Source organism: Hirsutella rhossiliensis (assembly GCF_020360975.1).
Source record: "Hirsutella rhossiliensis strain HR02 chromosome Unknown scaffold00007, whole genome shotgun sequence".
In the NCBI taxonomy this organism is placed as follows: Eukaryota; Fungi; Ascomycota; class Sordariomycetes; order Hypocreales; family Ophiocordycipitaceae; genus Hirsutella; species Hirsutella rhossiliensis.
The window spans coordinates 1,812,828-1,829,822 of record NW_025408673.1 but is presented as its reverse complement, the minus strand read 5'-3'; the positions used below and the strand labels follow the sequence as shown (position 1 = coordinate 1,829,822).

Here is a 16,995-nt window from a genome sequence, read left to right as displayed (position 1 = left end):
GCTACTAGGTATATAGTATCTAATAAGAATTTCCTTATTAACTATAAAGAAATTAAGTCTAAAGTTTGCTAGGGTTATTAGATAATAAGGCTAAGGTCCTTACTAAAGGATTTCTTAGAAATAAATTATATTATATTCCTATAGAACCTTTATTAGAAAGCTAATCGATCCTTATTACGTCTTTAAAAGCAAAGGATATAGATTTTTATACTTAGTACTTACGCTTAAGGTATATAAATAGTAGGGCTATTTTAGAAATATTAAAAAGATATAATAAGGATATAAAAATACCTCTAAAAGAGGAAAATAAAATAAGGTAGTGCGAAATATATATTAGAGCTAAAGTAACGAATAAGGTAAATAAATAACCCTTATATAAGTCTTATTCCTATTTAGAAAAAATAGTATTAGATATTTAGGAGCTAATTAAAGTGCTTACTTATAATAAATATTAATATTATATTTCTTTCCTAAACGTAGGAACCTAATATCTAGAAATATACCTTCTTCGAAGAAAAGGGGAAGCTTTAGATAGGTTCCTAGAATTTAAAAATAGGGTAGAAAATAACCCTAAAAATACTAGGATTAAAGAAGCATTTTCTAATAATACTAAAGAATTTATATATAAAATAAAGCTTTACTACGAAAAAGAAGGAATTACCTTTAATTCTAGTCCTCCTAGGACGCCTAAATCTAATAGTAGAATAAAAAGAATAAATTATATAATATTAGAAAAAGTACGAGCTCTTTTATTTACTACTAGGCTTCTTAAATACCTATAAGGAGAAGCAGTTTTAATAGCTACCTATTTATATAATAGATTACTATATTCTACGATAGGATTTAAAGGTCCTATAAAAAAGAGGGATAATATAATACTACCTTTTAAGACCTTAAATAAAATTAAGACCTTTAAAAGCCTTATATATTATAAAAATAAAGACTTTAAAGATAAGCTAGATAATAAAGCTTTTAAGGGAATAATAGTAGGCTATTTAGAAAATATATATAAAATCTAGGATTTTTTAAGAGAAAATTACTATCTCTAGAGATATTACTATACTAGAAAATAAATTTATAAAAAATCTAGAAATCTCTAGTAGTAATAATACCTTTAATTTTAATTTTATTCTAAATACAGATAAGCTAGAAAGCTATATCCCTATAAAGGAAGCTACTAGAGAACCTAGAGATAAAAGTCCCTCGCCCTTTATAGAAGAAGAGTCTTTAAATAACGATCCTATTCCTACTACTAGTAAAATAGTAGTAGAATTACCTAAGAAGCTAGAAGGGTTCGATTCTAACTATATTAAATACCCTAACGTTAATTTATTTCTAAACTATGATTTTATAGAGTTAATTCTAGCTAATATAGAAAATCAGGATCTAAAAATTCTAAAGACCTATAAATAGGCAATAAATAGCCCTAAAATAGTATTTTAGAAAGAAGCTATAATTAAGGAAATTATCTAGCTAATTAAATATAAAACTTAGGAATTTTCCTAGCTCCTTAAGGATAGGGAGGCTATAGGAGGCCGCTAGGTCTATACTATTAAGAAGGATAGTTTAACGGGTAAGATCGCACCCTTATAGATATTAGCCCGTTAAGGGGGGATAGACCCCTAGCACTCCCCTTCTAACTTACTTCTAAGTATACTTAAAGGCGTTATAAAGACCTCGATTATCTAATTAAGTATCTTCCTTAATTATAGTTAATTTAAATTTTTGTTTTTTCCCCTTTAAAGTAGATACCGCTAGTTACGTAACTCTAGTAGAGACGAAGATATATAGAGTAAAGAAATCTCTAAGACTTATATTTATAACCTAAGGCCCTTAAAGCTATATATAGGCTAAATAATTAGATAATTACGTAGTTAATTGCTCTACTAATCCTTAGCTACGTACTATACGTGCTTTAGGTATATGCCCTCGTCCCTATTAAAACTAGTCTCTAGGGCGTAAACTCGTTGTTCTATTCTATTTATATAGCGACGAGTAGCTTTACGAAGCCGAGAATACCTAGAGGACGACGGTACTATTTAGAAAAAATAAAATCTAGGGATTTAATAATTAAAGTAGTAACTACCTTAATAGCTAGAGTTAGGGACCTAATAAGGCGATAGACTTACTAGGAAATAAATAATTAAATAATACCTTCGCTAGTAGTAAAGGAAAAGCAATAAGCTAATACTAAAAAACCCTAAGCTCTTATTATTAGCCCTACGACCCCTAATACTAGCGACTCGGTTAAGAAACCACGATCCTTATATAATACTTTAAAAAATATAAATAACGACGATAGCGTAATCTAAACTATTCTAGAACCTTACTAAGACCTCTTACTTATATATATACTAATAATGCTAATATAGGTACTAATAAGGGATACCTTAATAACCTTAACCTTAGCTCTCCTCTATATAGTAGCTTATAGAGAACGCTTACCTCCCGCTAATAGATAAGAAAGTAAGTAATAAGATAGTTATAATAAGATATCCTCTAACTCCGAAAACTCTAACTCTAAATTTCGTAACCTTATAATCTATAGGTATACTATATCTAGAAACGCTAGCCGTTAAAAGGGATTATTTAATCCTACTATTAGCGATATAAAGAAAATTAAGGTAGATATTAATAAGATTGCTAATAGACTTAGAGATATACTCGCTAGAAGCTAGGATAACCTTATAAGAAGACTCTACTAACTACGACTCCTACCTATTAGTAAATTTAATAGTAAAAACGTAACTAAATTCCTTAAGAAGTTCGAATAAGAGATATACGTTAACCGTATCTATAATAAGGATAAAATAGACTAGCTCGAAGTCTATATCTACTCTATATAAGCCCCTACTATTAAAATTCTTATAGACGGACTTACCTAAGAAGAAGTAAAGAAGAGACTCCTTTAATATTACTATATATATAATATTAAATAACTAGAAACTACTAACGACCGCTTAGACTATTATAATACTAAAAAGCCTAAGACTATTATAGAAGTTACGGAATAGCTTAGTCTCTACTTATACCTATAGCGTAAAGTATAACTTAACGGCTAGGAAGAATCTATAGTCTAGTTATACTTTATTTACTATATAATACTAAAGGAGCTTATTATTAACGTTATAAAGAGAAATAGGAAGATATCTAAAGTTATCTCGAAACTCTTATATAAAAGCCTTATCTATATAATTAATAACTACTTAGTACCTTACTAGGACGTTAAGCGATAAGATATAGTATCTAAAGTCTATAATTAAAAGCTTAAGAACCTAAAGAAAGACTAGCTCTTCGGGGAAATTAACGAAGTAATAAAGGAAGCTAAATCTAATAAGGGCGAAGAAAAACTTCTTAAAGAGCTAAAGAAAATAAATAAGAAACCTAGATAGCCCGTAAAGGAGATCTTAGACCTAATAATAGCCTTTAAAGATATAAAGATTAACCTTACTTACTAGTAAAAGTAGATGTTTAACTAGCTTAATAGGGAATAGAGACGCGTTAGTAGTAAAGGCTACTCTTTAAGTCGTAGATAAGGAGGTAGCGTAAATACTATTAGATTTTACTACCTTTCTAATTAATATATATAGTTTTAGGTTAATACTTTTAACTAGCCTAGGAGATACTTTTATTACGGTAAAGAAGGATATTACCCCGATAAGTACGAGGTATACTCTTAGGACTATAAGATCGGATTTATAATATATAAAGTAGTAAACGGGACTTTTTACCTTAAAAGAAAAGATAACGGAAGCGTAATTCCCTTAGTACTTATTAATAGGTTTTCTTAAATAGGTATATATATTTAAAGGCTTATTATATACTAGGTAGATATATAGCTAGACTCCTTTATATTACTACTTATAAAATAGGTTAAAGCTATAGTTATACTATCTTACCTAAATTAGGCTACTAGTAAAAGAGAATCCGGTTTCCTAGACTAGTTCTAGAGATATAGAAGCCCGTATAAGTAGAAGCTAAGGAATCTAAAAGTAAGCGATATAAGAAAAGAAGTATAAAGAATATTAGTTATTATAATTATAGATAATATATAATAAAGCGATATATATAATTAGATAATTTATATAACTATAATAAGGATTAATGCCTATAAGGGGAAAAGATAAAGAGTTAAAGAGGACGTAGAGGAAATCGAGATAATAAGAATAGTAAAAACTAGCTTAAAGATTATCCTTATATACTATTCTTAAGGTATATAAGCAAAAGCGGAATTTTAGGAAATTAAGGAATCATATAAGACTACGTAATAGAGGGGAAGAAGGAGTATAAGGTAGGAATTTTAACGGAATTTATTAGTAGTATATTAGTATATAGAAGAGGTGTTAAAGTTAATAATTCTCTATCTATCTACTAGCGGACATGCTGTCTTATATAGATAATTATAGCTGAACGGAAGAACCTTTCGGGACTAGATTTAGGCTGCCGTATAGCCCTAAGACTGGGAAATTCCGTGATATCTCGAGTAAATCTAGAAGTGTCTTAGTTCTACTAATATTCGTGTTTAAAGGAGGTTGGTCGTGCTAGTATTCTTAAGAGGTCTTAGCTAGCATTCTAAGCTAGCTCTATTCCTTCGATTCCTAATTATACGATAACCGGCAACCCGTTTAATACATAATAACATGTAAAATAACAAGCGATTCTTGCTTTATAGGATAAGGTTTTAGCTATAATTAATATACTACTTATTAGCTTATATAATTAGGAGAGTATATTATAGCTGCTTTATTTATAGTAGGAACACTGTTCCTTATAACTATAGATATAGAGTAGATCTAAATAAGAAGTTCGATAAACTTATAGATAAAATTATTAGAGAAATTATATATAAAAGGATCCTAATCCCTTTAAATTACCTAATTAACTTTATTCCTTAACTAAGCGAGAGACTTAGTATAAGATATATAGATATAGCCTAAGGTATAGAAAACACTAAATTCTAGACCTTAGAGAAAGCAAAGAGTAATATAAGACCTTATAGAGCTACGATAACGGTTATAAAAGTAGCCGAAGATAATATAGAGAGTAGTTTACTCCTCCTTAAATATCTATAAGGAAAACTCGCGGTAGCTTTAGTATAAGTTAAAGAATAAGACAAAGAATACTAAGTCGAACCGATTAAGCTTACTTACCTTACTTATAAAGAATCGGATTATAAGTACCTCGAAGTCTAATAAGCACTAAAGGAAGTTAGGTTTATAACTAATATAATTAGCGTAACGTAACTAGCCTAAGGACTATTTAATTAATAAACTTTAAAGGTAATAAGACTAAAGAAAGATAAATTTATTATATAGGAAGTAGTACTCTCGATAAGATACTAGGAGATAACTTTAGAGGACCTTATAGCGATTCCTATAATACGTATAAACACGGTCCTTATACCTTTCCGCTCGCTTAAGTATATATAAGACCTACCTTATATTTAAGTATAACTCGGTAGCTAGAAAGCTAAAGTTCTAAGCGCCTTAATCGATACTAAGTTTAAAGGAAACCTTATTACTAAAAGATATATAAACGTATATAAGCTTAAAATCCTATTAATAAGAGTATTAATAATAGCGTATACCGGGTCCCTTATAGATATAGTTAAGGAGGTAGAGACTAATCTCTATTTAGGCATAGCCTAGATACTAATCTATCTTTATATTACGCTAGATAGAGTCTTAGTCCCCTTTATCCTAGGTATATTATTTATTAGAGCCGCGCGTATATTATTTAATTATTCCTTAAGGAACGGGGATATATAGGTTAAATATTAGATCGGCACTATCTAGGTAGTTACGCTAGTAGTAGGAGCTATTAAATAGGAGCTTCTAGACGAGGTTAATATAGTAAAATCCTTTTAGGCTACGACCTTAATAGTTAATAAAGACGTATACGAAAGACTAAAGCTTAAGGAGGCTATATAGGAAACAGCTACCTAGCTCCTAAGAAATTTTTTTTAGGCTTTAGTAATAAAAGTTAAAGAAGATAACCTAGGAGCTACCTAATAATTATAGAGAGAAACCCTTACGGATACCCTAACGGCCGAGATTCTCTTACCGGGAGGTAAGATCCTTAGTTATAGAAGGGGTGCTAACTAAGTCCTTAACCTAGCCTACGCTAGCGTAAACGAGCCCTTAATAGTACTAATATAATAGTAATTAATTATAGATAAAGGAGATAAGGCGATTCTAGCTATTAGATCTAAGATAGTAAAAGAGATTATTAAAGTTATAGTTATAGAGGCTATAGGAGAATTTAAGAAAAATATTATTAAAGCTAGAAAGAAGTTCCGAAAGATCTAGAAGGTTAAAGTTAAGATAGGGAGGAAATAACCTATTAGATTATATAATCTAAGAGTTAATACTCTCTTTAAAAGAAAAGTAAATAAGATTAACCCTATTAACGATACTTTATTAGACGGCTTAACGCTAAAAGGGGACCCTAACTAAAAGAAGACTAAATAGAATACCGTTAAAGATAAGATATAGCCTAGACCCTACCTAGAATACTTAATAGGAAAATTCTTAAGTATATAGAAAGGAAAGCGGCTAACGTAAGAAAGACTTAAAGCAATCTATAAATAATTTAAAGGCTTTCTTATAGAAGTAGAAATCCGGATCTTCGATAGTATTCTATTTAATAAGGAAGTAGCGTTATCCTAGGACTTTATAAAAAGAGGTAAAGTCGACCTAGCTATAGCCCTACTATAGGTTATTAAGATAATAAAATATAAGGCATAGTAAGTAGCCTTAATCCCGATCCTAAAAGCGATAGAGTAGAAAGTTATCGATATCCTTAAAATTAGACTAGAAATAAGAGTCCTTAAAGAAGGGCACGGGCCCTATAGGAACCCTTTTTTCCTAGTAGTAAAGAAAGATAGAGGACTACGCCTAATTAATTCCGCTATATATATAAATACCGTTATAATAAGAGATACGAACCTACCGCCGAATATAGACGAGTTTAGCAACTACTTCTTAATATATAAGATCCTTTCCCTCTTAGACCTTTTTTTAAGCTATAATTAGATCCCTTTTAATATTAGAAGCTATAACTTAACGATATTCGCGATACCTATTAGCCTCTTACGTATATATATACTCCCTTAAGGGGCTACGAACTTAGTCGGCTAATTTATAAGGATAATATAAAGAATCCTATAAGACCTTATACTAAATATCTATAGGAATTTCCTCGATAATATAGGTATTAAGGGGCCCGATATAACGTATAATAATAAAGAGGTAGCGCTAGGAGTAAGGAGATTTATCTTTAAATACCTTATTAACCTCGATAAAGTCCTAGTTAACGTCGAACTCTCTAGTTATACGATTATAGGGGCTAAATTAAAATTCTACTAGTAAGCAACCGAAGTTATCGGTTATATCTATAGAATAAATAGAAGGTGCCCTATAGAAGCTAAAGTTATTAAAATTAAGGAATAAATAAGATACCTTAATATATATCCGACTAGGTGTTGGTTTTAAACCGCTGAAGTCTGTATTAGGGTCGAGGGGCTCTGGATTGAAATCCTAAAAACTACTTAGCCAGGACGTCGCTTGAGGTCGAGGCACTTACCATGTGGGCAGACGTGCTACGGCAACGTGCAGTGGCGCGAAATTGCCGACCGTTGGCTTCGTATTTTCCACCAGTATCGTCTGCTTAGACGAAGATGACGCAGTTTCAGCACTCACCACTAGCAGGGCTGTAGAGCTTAGATGAGATGGCTATCGATGTAAAGTGTAAATATGGGATGGTAAACATCAAACGATAAGTAAGAAGTTTGAAATCTACTGCCTAAGGCGTTGGGCTCCAACGTTCGCGAAGATGCCACGTCAACCGTCGGGAAAGCATGTGACACGCAGGCTTGGCTAAAACTGGGCACATAGAGACTAACCCAAACTGAAAGCCAAATACAGTGTCGACAGGCCGGGCCGTCTCCGGTTAAACGAGGTGGACCAACCCCGCATCCCTTTGGAAGTCATGGAGGAGCAGGCAGGTCGCGGCCTCTACAGTCGTAGATGCTCATTGCAAAGCGGATTAAAGATAGAGAAAGAAGGAATAAACGGGTGGCGATTAGTGCGTAGGAAATTTGCTGGAATCTCCAATATAATTGTGTAGTAAAACAAGTACCGCATATTGAGCCGCGCTCTGACTGGACAAGAGCCTTGCAAGCGACCTGCTTGCTCCTCCTCGACGACCCCTTTTAATCATCCTGTGCGCCAATTTTTATTCCCCCTATATATAAAATGCACCATACTAAATTCTTAGTGCGCTAACGTAAGGACAAGTACTAATGACGATTTTGTCCTTACGTTCGCATCTTGACAGTCTTACTGCCTTATAGCTAGAATACGCTACCGAAATTCACGATGCATAAGACCGTAGGGTTTTTAAAATAAATATAGCATTTTAAAGAGTAGATAAGTCAGGTTAAAAGCTTATAAAAATTCTTTTAGAAATATAACCAAGGTAGATAAATGTCCTCTTAATAGAGTACTATGTATAGAATAAGTGGGTCTATTTAGGGCAGTCGGTACTTTTAAGTCCTGGCAATTAACGTGGTGTATAAGGTCACTAGCTTTAAGGAGCTAATTAGAGCTCTTGACTGCACAGGGAGAATAAAAACGGCGCACAGGGTGATTAAAGGGGGTCGATTAGGAAAGTCGCCTTCGCAAACTCGCCTTCGCAATCTCACCTTCGCAAACTCGCCTTCGCAATCTCGCCTTCGCAATCTCACCTTCGCAAACTCGCCTTCGCAATCTCGCCTTCGCAATCTCACCTTCGCAAACTCGCCTTCGCAAACTCACCAAAACAAAGTCATCTGCAGGTCAGACAAAAGCACTCTTTCATGCAAGCCCCTGCCCATCGGTGCCTGTGCCGCGACCCGGCCGCACTCCGTAAATGCTTATCACGCTAAAGAGTCTTAAAATGCATGACGCAACTTTGACTATCCGTAGCTTTTGTGATAATTTCCGAGTTCTCTAAGGTGCCCGGCATAAAATTCCCCTGCGTCAAAAGAACACAAAACCCGATGGCTGGATAGGAGGCAGTGCGTAACTTACGTGTTATGCAGGGAGCAGTACGGCTGCAGACGCTCATTTCCTGATTTCGACACGGTCCCTATAGTACCTGAGCTCCTTGATCTTTCTTTGTCGCAACACTCTCTAGGTAGACTTTCAACCACACCCCGAGGTCATAATACCCTATACTCGCGGGACCCTTGGTATGGTGATTAAATCAGTCACTAAATTGTCGAGCGTGATCAGCAGCTACATACGTCCCCCGCTCCAACGCCTTCCCTCCTACTATCGAACGCTTTTTCATATTAGCATGGTGCCGGAAGAACTCCCACGGGCTTGTGACGTTATCCTTTAGTTTAAGAATATTAGTCACGTTGATATCGAGTTTCTCTGCATGAAAGAGGACCAAGTGACCCCATAAGACATCGCCATATAGCCTCCTTTAAAACATAAATATCCTAGAAAGTCTCATCGGCTTTTTGCTTCTTGAGGAGATAGTTTATTTATTTGTCAGGAATAAGTAATGGTGCTTGAGAAAATAGATCTTTGACTATGATGTCTGGTTGCAGAATTGGCAGAGGAAGACGCCGTCTCGAAATAGAACCCGGGAGGCCCGGCGTACGACATCGATATCACTCTGCATCCTAATCCTGTCTAGATAGTTACGACGACGCACTCCACTAAGACGTGCAGCAGCACAAATTTGGCTGGTATTCAGTCGTTAGTCTTTCGTGCGCATCGACATCCTCTAGCGGCGGTACACCAAGTATGTTAGACCCTCCTCAAATCGCAACGATCTCGATCTCAAGCGCGAAATCTAAACAAGCTCGGCGGCCTCGTGCGTATGAGCCGGTTCAGACAAGCTATCTGCGTCAGACGTTCCGGCCTTGCTCGGTGTGTCAAACGCAATGGATGGATCAGGTACGGAGAGTTCGGGTATCCGAGAAAAATCGTCATTCGCGCTCGATGCATCGATGATATCCCCTACGTGGCAACTCGTCGACCGTCTACTTGCTTCTTTTTCCTCTCTCAGCGGCTCTGACAATGTGGAAACCCACAGCTCCGACCTCAAAATGCTAGAGATTGTCATGACGCCGCGGCTGGCACCATATCTGGAGCGAACGGGTGCACTACCAGTACCTTCAGTTGCGTCTTCATCTCCTCGCGTCCTCTTTCGGTGTCTTGAAATCGTGGGATCTAAGGAGCTGTTCGCTGTACAGGTGGCGTTGGCGTCTAAAGGACGTGGCATTCCCCACGGCAATGTCTTAGGCATATCTCTGACGATAATGTCAAAGTGTGGCTCCTTACTGCTGATGTTCGAGGACGATTCCTCGTTGCTTGTGTCCAAAGGTGGTAGGGCAGTGATAGCATCGCCTTCTTGTATGTCAAGGAATTCGAGGCAAAGCGCTTGTTTGGCAGTAGGTCGAAAGACGGGCTTTTCGCAAAGGAGGTGGTTGATAAAAGAAACGGCACCGTTATACCCCTTGCCCTTAAAATATAGGTGAAAGCGAAGCGCGCCAGGGTCGTGGTCGTTCTCCGACAGTGGCAATCCACAAAAGAGCTCCATATCCATAATGCCCAACGACCATAAATCAGCTTTGTTGTCATAGGTGCTACGATTGTTGATGACCTCAGGCGCAATATAACGACGCGTTCCAACGTAAGTTTTCATCTGCTCGAGGTCTGACGCCACATTGAAATCGATGATTTTGATATGCAATGGGGTCCGCCTCTGCACGACGACGTTGTCTAACTTAAGATCTCGATGAGTTATACGCTTCTCATGCAAGTACGACAGGGCGTCAAGAGCTTGCTTCGAAAAGAGCTTCAGCTCAAGCATGTTGAATCGCATTTTTGCATGTTCCATGCGAAGGGTCAGGCCGCAAACGTATTCCAAGACGAGCTCATTTGTTGCTTCGCTGTAAGAGTGAAACTCAACAATGTGTTCCTAAGAGATGGTCAGCTTTTCCGTTTGCCAAATAGCCCGTCGGGTTCTTACATGTTGAATCCGCGAAAGTAGGGCAACCTCTTTCCTCACATCTTTGCTGCTCCAGTATCGTTTTACCGCGTAAACATCTCCCGTAACCCGATTAACTGCGCGGTATACACAGCCACCATCTCCGTCTCCGATTCTGCCGTTGAGGTAGTACTCTATCGAATTGTGCGTAGAACTCGGACCGGCGCTTAAGGCCAAGTTGTTGAGGGTCGGGACTTGCGCCGAGAGCTCGGCGTAGAGCTTAGACCAATGGTCTTCAAAACCGTAACGGTAACTCGAATAGTCGGGGCAGGATAGCTTGACCGTCAGCTCACCCAGTTGGATCGTCATTTCACTAACGCCCGCATAAGTGCCAAAGGCTCTCTGAGACTTGACGCGGGTGAAGCCAGGATCGGTAGAAGAATCGACAGCTCTCGTCAATGTCCCATGCCGACTGAGATTTAACACAATGAATATGCCGGGTTCTTTTTGCATCCTGATGGCGAATTGCGAGCCACTGACCCCGTGCTTATTGTTGTAGGCTAGAAGGATGTCGGAAACCTGGGGGTTGCTGCCAAATACCCAACCCCTATTTGCGTCTTTTGGGCGGCGCCGGGGATCCGCGCTGATCCGTAGAAAACCAGGAGCGAGGCTCGAAGGGGCAGGGGTAACGTCCCTCAAGCTATTGCCGTCACCGGAGCCAGGGGCCGTGGATTTATGATGAAAAAGGTCGCTGGCATAGCTCAGCGTCTCGTTTGAGACAGCGAAATTTTTGTTGTGCAAGTATTCGATGACAGGCCGACTGCTCGAGTTTATCTCTAGGATAGACTGAATATCTGAATCTAATGCCATGTTTCGAAGCGCTGGCTGCAAACTCAGGGGTATAAACCAGGTGATTGGAAGTGGTAGTCATGGGAGTGGCTCGTGTCGAAGTTGAGGGCTGACGTGCGTAATTAAATATATTTGCGAGAGGCACGCTACGCGCTGTCTATCGTTAGGAAAATGCAAGCTGGGCGTTCTCGTCCAATGGTTTCACGCACCTGGATATCGCCGTGGCAGGCAAGCCCCCTCGAATGGGTTGCATGGCCAAGTGGTGACGGATAGAGGCACATCACCCACCTTTGGAAGTCTCAAGGCTACAAGCCGGTGGATCTTGACTACTGAGCAGCCCCACAACAAAAGGACCTAGTATCGTCCTATGTACACTGGGGTACATTAATCAAGCGTGGTCTTTTGCTGTATTATAGGTCGATAGAAGTACTACGATAGAAGCCAGGGGTGTAAGGGGTGAGGGGCTGGTGGAGTAGATGTCTTGGCGGCCTTAAGTCCGAGGTCAATATTTCTGCCTCAGGCTACGAAGTGCATCATCTCCCCACCGCGCCTGGATCTAGCAAGATGGAGCCACTTCCTTCCGCCCACGAACGGTGCTCTCAAGTCTAGCATTGACCCTGCGTCCTTTCCTGCGCCAATCACTTTCAAATATGGAGCTTACCGAAGCGAATCTTCGGGAGTATGACGACGCGTTTTCCTGCTCATCATCCCCATCCCGCGAAGAGTCACCAGCAGCACAGATACGACGCTCCAAAGAAGGGATTGTTGGCATCTTACGAAGCCTTAGACACTTTGGACCCCAAGGCTTGAAGTATATCGACGATGCTGAGGTTTACATTGACGAGAAGGGAGCCATTACTTGTCGGGGCGATGAGCCGCAAGGCGATGATGATGCAGCATTCTGGAGCCGTCAGGTTGAAGTCTTAGAGTCGAAATTCTATCCTCTCGAACGCGCTACCAATGGGCCGCCAAAAGACGTTGTCATCAATTATGAGGCGCAGACCGAGCAAGACCGAAACGATCAATACTATACTAGCTGGAAAAGGAAAATGCAACTATGGTCGTCATACCGTAGGTTATTCGCGATGTCCTCGATACGCCGCCAGCTGATTGCTTTTAGGCGTTAAAGCTGAGGATGACCAACAACTTTCGGGACTATCGGCGAGTGACGATTCTTCGTGGCAATCGCTGTCATGTACGGAACGGTACTCGAAGAAGATGCGGAGGAGCATTGTTGACGCCGACAAGCAAAGACTTAAGGAATCCGCGGTGCGGCAGGCCGACTTTTCCCATGCTTTAAAGAAGGTCCTTGAGCCGCAGCTATCGCCCGCGGACCCTGTATTCCCCACGCAAAACTCACAGTTGCAAACTCCAGCGAGGAAGAGAGGGCACGTGTGAAAGGCTGGCCCGGAGTTTATTCAACAAGCAGGTGCCTAGGTGTTGTCTATCTAGAGCTAAGGAGGAAAAGAAGCTGAACTCGAGGCGTAGCCTCGAGTGCGAGCTTATATTGCCCTTCTCGGAATGTTCTCGCAGCTTCTGGGTCCGCGGGCGGCCGGTGTTGCCACCGGGCACGACCCACCGGACCCGGTACAACCGGGTCCACCAGCCGGGCACAGCCCGTGACATTACCCCCCTTGTCCCCTCCGACCAGGTCGGCGTCTGCGGGGTTCTTGCGTTCCTGCCAGCGTCTCGTACCTCTCCCTAGGGCCATCATTGGTCTTGATTGGCCCGTACTTGTCCTCGAATGCCTTCATCGCAATTGTTCCTTGCAACCACTCAACTGGCTCCCAAGTCGGCTCTGCGTAGCCCGTCCATCGCACTAGTGCTTGCCTGAATTCCCCTCGTCCGCGCTTCTTCCATCTCGCGCAGAGGATCTCGTCGACATCCCACAGATCCGTGCCGGACTCATCTTGTACCGGTGGTGGCTGTGCGTCATCTACCTTTGGCCAGGAGCCGGATCTTGATGCGCCCGCCGCAAAGGTCAACATGAAATCGCGGGTAAATTGAGCCACGAACATCGAGCTCAACAACGTGCGAACTAATTACCTTCGTGACTGTGTACTTGTGATGCAGCCAGTCGAGCTTCTTGCACGGTCGTGGCGATCTGTAGTTTGCCATCGAGAGCCACACCTTGTCACCAACTTCAAATCGCTCCGCAGGCTGTCGCTTTGCGTTGGCAGCCTCTTCTTGTTGTTGCTGTGAGGAGGCCATCACTGCTTGCATGTACTCATTGACCTCCTGCAGGCGACTGAGTAGGCTATCAGCTCTGCTTTCTCTCTATGCCTCGGTGGCTCTTCCGATTCCTCGACGCTGATGGGATCGACGTGGTAACCATGCTCAGCGAAAAGGGGCTGATCTTGGTCGCTGCGGATTCACGATTGTTGAGTGCCAGCTGCGCGGCAGGAGCAGTTCTCCCCAGTCGTCCTGCACGTACGACACGTAGGCTCTCAGGTAGGCCTCGATCTCCTGGTTCATTCTCTCTGGCCCTCCGTCCGTCTGAGGATGATAGGCCGTGCTCAATTTCTGCGTGACACCTGCAAGACGGCAGAACCTCTTCCAGAACCTACTTAGCCAGTTGCTCCCGCGGTCGCTGACGATGGACCGTGGCATTCCGTGAAATCGGTAATGACACTGGAAAACGGTTTGCACGGCTCAGCTTCCATGTTGTCCATCACCTCGAGGGTCACAGCCTTTGTCAGTCTGTCCACAATCACCCACAGGTACCTTGCCTTGCTCGGTCCAGTAGGCGGCAGATCTGTGATGAAGTCCATGGACAAATGGCTTCGGGGTCGATCTGGAATCGGCAGAGGCTTGAAATCCCTTTTCGACTGGCGCCAGATGTGTGCTCTGCCGCAGGTGTCGCAATTGGCTACGTACCGGCGAACCAGCTGGGACTGCCCAGGCCAGTAGAATCGCCGAGCCACAATAGCCAGCGTACCTTCCCTGCCGGGATGACCGGTCGCAACAGAGTCATGCGACTGCTGCACAATGCGGGTTCTCAACTGGTCTTTCTCAGCTTCCTCCTGGTTACCCTCCTCTCCGGATCCACCCGGCACCCAAATACGGTCTCTGAATGTCAGCCTTTGCCTGCGTCGATCGCACATTCTGAAATCTGGATCTTCAGGCCCAGCGAGGGCGGGAAGGCACGCTCGCGATCGCGGACTGCCTTATAGGCTGCCCGGAATATCGAGTCCTTCGCCACCGTTTCGTCCCAGAGTTGCTGCAGGTCCGCTACCTCGAAGACCTTCATCTTCGGCAGGGTGGATGCCTCTGAACAGTCAGAACTCATCGCGTTGATACATGCTCTTGTCGATGATGGAATGGCACTATCCGGTATCAACTGTATCATTCTTCCTTGTTCCCGCTCGTCGTCGATGCCCTGTGGCTTGTCTTGTTCACGGCGGGACAACGCATCAGGCACGACAGCCTCGCTTCCCGGTCGATACTCGAGCTTGAAGTCGAACTGGGACAATTCGGCTGCCCAACGGCTCTGCCGTTCCGTGAGCTTCTGGCGTGTCATGAAATACTCCAGGTTGCGGTGATCGGTAAGGATTGTAAATGGGCCGCAGCTCCTAAGTTCGGCGTTCCAGTTGTCGAGACATCTCATGATGGCAAGCATCTCCTTGTCGTGAATGGGATAGTTGTACTCCGCTGGCGAAAGTCGCTTCGAGAAGAAGGCGCATGCGTGTCGACGTCCATCTGGGCCTTCCTGCGACAGGACGCCTCCCAATGCGTAGCCTGAGCAATCCGTCTCCAAAAAGGTCGGGAGGCTCGGGTCCCACTGCTTGAGCACCGGTGACTCGCAAAATCGTCGCTTCAGCTCCTGAAACGCCTCGTTCTCCGCTCGTCCCCAATGAAAGGCAGTTCCTTTCTTAAGCAGGGCATCCAGAGACTGCGTGATCTTGGCATAGTCGGGGATGAAGATCCGGTAATAGTTGGCGAAGCCCAGAAAGCTTCTGACACCCTTCACCGTGGTCGGGGCCTCCCATTCGCGGATGGCGCGCTGCTTTTCGGGGTCGCAGGCGATTCCTTTCCTGCGTTGACGATGAACCCAAGGTATTTGACCTCTTGTACCGAAAACTCGCACTTCGCTGGGTCTAGGTGCAGCCCAGCGTCGGCGAGTGCTTGGAGAACTCGTCGCACCTTAGCCTCATGATCCGCCTTCGAACCGCTCGAGTAGATCAGTACATCATCCAGGTACGCTGTGACAAAGTCGTCCAGCCATTCGCGCAATACACTGTTCATGTATCGTTGGAATGATGCCGGGGCGCCGCTCAGGCCGAAAGGGCACACGAGCCACTCGTAGAGCCCAAACCTCGTGCGAAATGCAGTCTTTCCCTCATGTCCCGGAGCCATGCGGATCTTATGGAAAGCGGCCACCACGTCCAACTTGGTGAACCACTTAGCCTTGGCCAGATTCTGCAGGGTCTCCGCGATGAGGGCAGTGGGTATCGGTCGCGCTTGGTGATTGCATTCAGCGCTCGGTAGTCGCAACAAAATCGCAGCCCTCCATTCGGCTTCCGCACGAACAGCACCGGCGCGGCAGCCGCTGAGCTACTCGCTCGGATGAATCCTCTGTCCAGCAGGTCTTTCAGGGTCTTTCGCAAGACCAACAGCTCTTCTCGTGACATGTTGTAGAGTGGGCCCCACGGAAGGGTGGCTCGTTGCCGTTCTTGTCAGGCTGCAGGTTGACTTCATGATCCACACCCGGTCGATGTGGCGGCAGCTTCATTGCCTCTCCTGGTGAGAATAGGTCGCGGAATTCTTTCAGCACTTCTGCCGGGACCTTCTCGCTCGGATCGACTGGCGGCTTCGGCTGAAGCGCCCTCTCTATATCCGACAAACTGATTGCATGAATCGAGATCGCGTTGCACTTCTTGCGTCTCTTTGCGCGTCGACACTCCGCCGTGAATACGGCTGCCGACACGAGTCTTGCGCTTCGAATCGCGCGTATCTTGGCGGGCTCTTCCTGCCCAATGAGGCGTATCGTCACACCTGCCCTCCCATGGTACATTCGCTGCTTGGCAGCATCGTACACGACGTGATTTCTCTCCATCCAAGGCCGGCCGAGGAACATGTCCTGGCCCAGGCTTGGGATCACGTATGCAAAGACACGTTCGTCAAATCCAGCTGTCTCGACCACAACAGCCACGACCCTGG

At 42.5% G+C, this 16,995-nt stretch overlaps 3 protein-coding genes across 3 annotated transcripts; all 3 read right to left on the bottom strand.

Moving 5' to 3' along the window:
* Positions 1-10,660: 10,660 nt before the first annotated feature.
* Positions 10,661-11,499, bottom strand: HRG_06919 (kinase; the record flags this gene model as incomplete). The annotated part of the gene is made up of 3 exons (XM_044865390.1): positions 10,661-10,701; positions 10,806-10,977; positions 11,029-11,499. 3 exons carry the CDS (start codon positions 11,497-11,499, stop codon positions 10,661-10,663), a joined length of 684 nt encoding a protein of 227 aa, XP_044719352.1.
* A 1,961-nt stretch (positions 11,500-13,460) lies between these two features.
* Positions 13,461-14,445, bottom strand: HRG_06918 (integrase core domain-containing protein; the record flags this gene model as incomplete). Its single annotated transcript, XM_044865389.1, has 3 exons — positions 13,461-13,760; positions 13,882-14,083; positions 14,270-14,445. The coding sequence occupies 3 exons, from the start codon at positions 14,443-14,445 to the stop codon at positions 13,461-13,463; spliced, it is 678 nt and encodes a 225-aa protein (XP_044719351.1).
* Positions 14,446-14,911: 466 nt separating this feature from the next.
* HRG_06917 (reverse transcriptase (RNA-dependent DNA polymerase) domain-containing protein) lies at positions 14,912-16,466 on the bottom strand (the record flags this gene model as incomplete). The annotated part of the gene is made up of 4 exons (XM_044865388.1): positions 14,912-15,869; positions 15,917-16,295; positions 16,362-16,384; positions 16,450-16,466. 4 exons carry the CDS (start codon positions 16,464-16,466, stop codon positions 14,912-14,914), a joined length of 1,377 nt encoding a protein of 458 aa, XP_044719350.1.
* Between the last annotated feature and the right edge of the window lie 529 nt (positions 16,467-16,995).